Here is a 6309-nt window from a genome sequence, read left to right on the forward strand (position 1 = left end):
AAACTACTTACTTCATATGTAAATTAAATAACTAATTTTACTAATCAAATTTATAATACAGCCTTATCATAGACTTCTGTACAGTGCCATAGCCTCTGCACTATGGTCTTCCACCGTCTTGGGTTAGAAGAGTTCTCTTGCTTGAGGGTACATTCGGGCACACTATTCTACATTATTTCTCCTCTTCTTATTTTTTTAAGCTTTTATAGTCTATATATGAAATATCTGTTTTAATGATGTTACTGTTCATAAAATATTTCATATTGTTCATTACTTCTCTTGTAGTTTATTCACTTATTTCCTTTCCTCACTGAGCTATTTTTCCTGTTGGAGCCTTTGGGTTTATAGCATCATGCTCTTCCAACTAGGTTGTAGCTTAGATAATAATAATAATAATAATAATAATAATAATAATAATAATTAATTTAAAAAACGATATTAGTACTAATTCAATCATCTAAACACAAAAACACAATAAACAAACATTAATAATGAATTGAAATAAATTCAATAAAAAATAATCAACTACTAAACTAGAATATATGAATTTAATATACTATAAATCATAATTCAAAAATAGATCCAACAAACAAAGTTAATAATTCACACATTTATCAAATAAATCTCCTAAATTCAATTAACTCAATATATCAGTTACTAGAAATAATAAACTTCTAACTCAATCAAACAAATTAAAGTCCTTTGAATGAATTATAATTAATAATGATAATTCGATAAATAACATCTGTTAAATTCTATAATTCATTCATTAATTCTCTGCTGCCAATATATACAGTATATATAAAAACCCATATAAGCGGTTCAGTACTCAGATTGTGGATCACTGGGATGGCGTTCGATTCAGGACTATCGGGTCAAAGTGCGCCCAGCTAGCTGTGAATGGATACCGGGATTGGTTAAAGTCAAGCTACAGAGTGTAGGGATAGCAACTTCACCCCCTATACCTCACACACAAACATATATATATATATGTATAAACTATATATATATATATATATATATATATATATATATATACTGCATATATATATATATATATATATATATATATATATATATATATATATACATACATACTGCATATATATATATATATATATATATATATATATATATATGCATATATATATGCAGTATATATATATATATATATATATATATATATATATATATATATATATATATATATATATATACACACATGTATATATATACTGTATATATATGCACATATATATATTTATATATACATACTGCATATATATATATATATATATATATATATATATATATATATATATATTTCTGTATGTGTCTATACAACGTTTTTTTCCATTGTTAAATATGATCTCCCATCATTTCATTTTACATTTCTTCTCTCGCATCCCACATAGAAAACCAACCTCTAAAGTTTGCTAATCATAGATCTAGAATTTATAGCATTCAATATATTTCTTTGCGGAGTGAATTCCACTTCAAGCAGCCTCTGTGTCAGAGACAAAAGGGCTCTGCGTCTCTGAAGCTGTCAGTTCTTTTCATTTATTTGTGCGTTAAGAGAATTTCCTTCTGAAGCAATAGTGTAACACCTTTCTCATGGCTCTGTAGGATTCAATTAATACAGGAGGAATGTTCTCTCTCTCGTGATGTCTCAGTAATCCTAGTGTCGCTTCATATATTATTATTATTATTATTATTATTATTATTATTATTATTATTATTATTATTATTATTATTACTTGCTAAGCTACAACCCTAGTTGGAAAACCAGAATGCTATAAGCCCAGGGGCTCGAACATTGAAAATAGCCCAGTGAGGAAAGGAAACAAGGAAAAATAACATATTTTAAGAACAGTAACATCATTAAAATAATAATGATGATAATTATTATTTTTATTATTGTTATTATTATTATTATTATTTTTATTATTATTATTATTACTACTTGCTAAGCTACAACCGTAATTAGAAAAGCAGGATGCTATAAGCCCTCGGGCCCCAACAGGGAAAATTTCCCAGTGATGAAAGGAAACTAGGAAAAATAAAATATCTTAAGAACAGTAACATCACTAAGATAACTATTTCCTATATAAACTATAAAAACTTTAACAAAACAAGAGGAAGAGAAATAAGATAGAATAGTGTGCCCAAGTGTACTCTCAAGCAAGAGAACTCGTAATTAAATTCAAAGGTTTAAAGGTCATTCATGAATGGCAGAGGCAATGGACAGTGACAGTGCCCCTGAGACTGACCATATACAGATTTGATCAGCGCCCAAGCCGCCTCTCCACCCAAGCTAGAGCCAAGGGTGGCGAGGCATTGGCTGTTGGTGACTCAACAGGTAGACCTATAGTCTCCCCGAAACCCCCCATCATTAGCTCATACCTGGTCCTCCAATGACATCAGGATATCTAAGAAGCTTCCAAAGACATACCTCTCGCATGTAATTGTTCCAGTCAACCGTTGTGTTTTTATTTATTCCAAGTTCTCTCTGGCATTATTTGATTGAAGTCAGCTCATACGCCCATGAATAAACGAAGAGTTATATCCTCATGAGGCAGCCTTGATATAACAAGCCAAATATTCGTTCGTCCTCCTTTTTCTTCTACAGTCCCTTTTAGAACATCGCCACCCATTCACCTTTCCTCCTAGATTCATTGAGTGCCCATTTGCACATTTTCACTGTTGGAGCCCTTGGGCTCATAACATCTTGCCTTACCAACTAGGGTTGTAGCTCGGCTAGTAGTAATAATAATAATAACAATGCATGATTCCAACCTCTTTTAACCATTTTATGCATTTCTCTTCGTTGTCAAGTTTTCGAATGAGTGTCTTTAAATTATCCATTTGTGGGCTTGTTTTATCTGAAAAACTGTTCAGAAATGAAAAATATGGAGAAAATAATAATATTAATATCACGAAATTAGTGGTGGGGCAATAACAGGAAAGTACCAAATGTATTTATCTATCATTCTTCAGAAGGGTTGGGGGGGGGGGAGAGCAATTGCCTCCCTCTTCAAGTATGTCGACTCACCTGAAGAGGGAGACAGTTGGCCCCGATAATTTTGGGAAGAGTAGTGATAAATGTATTCCCCTCAGTAAACCTATCTGAAATATTGAGGCCCTTGACATGACAAATATATATATACATACACACACACACACACACACACACACACATATATATATATATATATATATATTATATATATATATATATATATATATATATTCAAATAAACCACATATTCTTGATACAATAATGTCTGGATTCTCTTAACGACCTCGGGATCAGAGCCCCAGGCGAAATCACGCATAGACAAGAGCTTGTGACCGGCCGGGAGTCGAATCCTTGTCTGGGAAGCTTGTATAAACAGTAACTTACCCGGCTGGTCACAAGCTCTTGTCTTTGTGTGATTTCGCCTGGGGCTCTGATCCCGAGGTCGTTAAGAGAATCCAGACATTGATGTATAAAAAATATATGGCTTATTTGAATATGAAAATCATGTCTAAATCTGCAAAATTTATCATATATATAATATATATATATATATATATATATATATATATATATATATATATATATATGTATATATATATATATATATATATATATATATATATATATATATATATATATATATATATAATGTTGTTACTACTACTACTACTACTGTGAAAGACCTAAGGGTTTCGCCCTTACCAAAGGCCTCATCAGGTGGGTTTGGTCATCTCATTTTTGCAGGTTTGGTTCCCACGACCCTCTTCCCCCTACTTTCTTTCTTTTTATATTTTTCTGCTTTTCTGTTTTTTTTTATTTGGGGGGGGATTTTTTTATACCTTTTAATTTTTTTCTATTTTTTTCTGGATTTTTTAATTTTTTGTTTTTTTTTTGGATTTTTTAAATTTTTTAAGTTTTTTTTTTTTTGATATTTATACCATTTTTATTAATTTTTTTATCATTTATTTTTAGATTTTTTATCTTTTACAATTTTTTTGGATTTACAATTTTTTTTTTTTTTCTTTTAGTAGAGGAACTCTCTTGGGCCATCCTATAAGGACTTGACTGCATAGTAGAAAAAGCCGAGCGTTTTCCCTCTGCATAGCCGGTCTTCTAGGTTATTCCCCCAGAACCACCCGAAGGTTAGTATCCGAAAGAATAGACCTAGATATCCGACCTTTTGTTCACCTGACGAAGCCCCTGTACGACCCCACCAGGGAACATAGCATACTAGAAGCAGCTCAGCTATTGCTTTCTGCAAAGCCAGCCTTGTAAGCTGGTCCAAGCATCCTCCAAGCAAGACGCGTCAGATTTACACCCTCCTTCTGTTCCTCTGGAACTGATTCCTGGGAATGTGCATCTTGGGCTGTTTTTCAACATGTTGCTTCTTTCGGTTCTTGGCCTTTGTGTCCTTCTTGCCGGTCTTCTTAGGTCCTGGATTTTGTCTTTTAGGCTTTTGACGACCCTGGAATCCTCTGCGGGGCATTCCTTTAGCACGCTCTTGTTTTGGCAGATGATGACCCTTTGCCTTTGCAGGGCCGCCCTCGGTTTCCTCATCCTCTTTTTCTGTATCTTCATCCACTTCTGAATCTTCAGTATTTTGATCCGATTCTTCCTTATCGTCTGAATCTTCGTCCTCTTCCTCGGATTTTTCTTCATCCTCCGATTCTTCTTCTTCGTCTGAGTCTTCTTCCTCTGATTCTTCCTCTTCCTCTTCCTCTGATTCTTCCCCTGATTCTTCTTCTTCCTCTGATTCCTCATCACTTACTGAATCTTTAGTATGTTTTTTTGATACTTCCTCCTCTTCTGAATCTTCAGTATTTTGTTCCGATTCTTCCTCTTCCACTGATTCTTCATCCTCTTCCAATGACTCTCCCCATTTCGTCAGGCAAGAATCTAAATCGGTTTTGTACGGAAATGCCCGAAAATTCTTCCTCCATTTCGCTCTCAGAAGAATCCGAATTTTCCTCCTCTTCTGAATCTTCTTCATCATCTGAATCTTCATTATTTTGTTCTGATATTTCCTCCTCTTCTGAATCTTCAGTGTTTTGTACCAGTTCTTCATCATCATCTGAATCTTCATTATTTTGTTCTGATATTTCCTCCTCTTCTGAATCTTCAGTGTTTTGTACCAGTTCTTCATCATCATCTGAATCTTCAGTAATTTGTTCTGATTCATCCTCTTTCTCTGATTCTTCATCCTCTTCCTCTGATTCTTCCATTTCGTCAGGCAAGAATCTAAATCGGTTTTGTACGGAAATGCCCGAAAATTCTTCCTCCATTTCGCTCTCAGAAGAATCCGAATTTTCCTTCTCTTCTGAATCTTCAATATTTTGTACTGATTCTTCCTCCTTTTCTGAATCTTCAGTATTTGGATCAGATTCCTCCCTTTCGTCTGAATCTTCATCCGCTTCCACTGACTCTCCCCATTTCGTCAGGCAAGAAACTAAATTGGTTTTGAACGGATGAGCCCAAAATGTCTTCCTCCTTTACGCTCTCGGAAGAATCCGAATTTTCGTCTTTTTCTGAAGATTCTTCAATTACTATTTCCACAGTTTCATTATCTTCTTCTGGTTCATTATCCTCCGATGCTTCCCTAATTTCTACTTCATAATTTTCTTGCAATTCTTCACCCTTTTTTGTTTCTTCAGAAAATTCGGAAATTTCTTCTTCACTTGACGTGTCTTCCAATACGATCTCCAAAGAGTCAGAGTTTTCTTCTGTCTTCTCCTCTGATCCATAAGCGTCACCGGTTTCTTCAATATCGTTAGCTTCCTCCTGTTGGATATTTGTTCTTTTTTCCTCTTTCTTAGAAGACATAACACTCATCGCAATGATTGCTCCTCCAAGGAAAAGACAACCTGCAGCTCCTGCCAACATGAGGTTACTAACTGCTCCATTTTCGAGTGTACAGAAAGGTTTTTCTGTATTCAAATCCGGAAGCAGTCTTGGTAGTATCCAATAGGATTTCAGGTTTTCGTTGAATTGATCGATTTGAGTCTTCATTCCAGTTGCAGTCATTTCGCATTGTTGAGCTTCTTCAAAGGCGTTCCACATCCTTCCAACAAATGGAAAGAAGTTTATCGCTCTTCGTAGAAATGAAGTCTGCGAGCCATTAGTTCCAACTCCTCCTCCAAAGCAGTTCTGCAAGCGCGGCACCTCTGGTAGAAGCCACGAGAATAGCCTGAAGGTCCAAGCTTTTTGGAAAGTGTTCAACTTCCCGTTGAGATATAACAGATAATCCTCACAAAGAGAGCTTCGTTCCTGAAGAACTCTCACTCCGTGAGCCA

At 34.6% G+C, this 6309-nt stretch overlaps 1 protein-coding gene across 1 annotated transcript in view; it reads right to left on the reverse strand.

Moving 5' to 3' along the window:
* Window positions 1–521: 521 nt before the first annotated feature.
* LOC137628675 (cilia- and flagella-associated protein 251-like) overlaps window positions 522–6309 on the reverse strand; it is a 13553-nt gene continuing 7765 nt past the window's right edge. The window contains exons 2-5 of the mRNA XM_068359827.1: window positions 5441–5653; window positions 5074–5226; window positions 4548–4949; window positions 522–533 (exon numbers count right to left, since the gene is read on the reverse strand). Of these exons, the coding sequence (XP_068215928.1) occupies window positions 522–533; window positions 4548–4949; window positions 5074–5226; window positions 5441–5653 (780 nt within the window). The remainder of the gene's footprint in view (window positions 534–4547; window positions 4950–5073; window positions 5227–5440; window positions 5654–6309) is intronic.

The sequence above is a fragment of the Palaemon carinicauda genome, chromosome 36 (assembly GCF_036898095.1).
Source record: "Palaemon carinicauda isolate YSFRI2023 chromosome 36, ASM3689809v2, whole genome shotgun sequence".
Taxonomy (NCBI): Eukaryota; Metazoa; Arthropoda; class Malacostraca; order Decapoda; family Palaemonidae; genus Palaemon; species Palaemon carinicauda.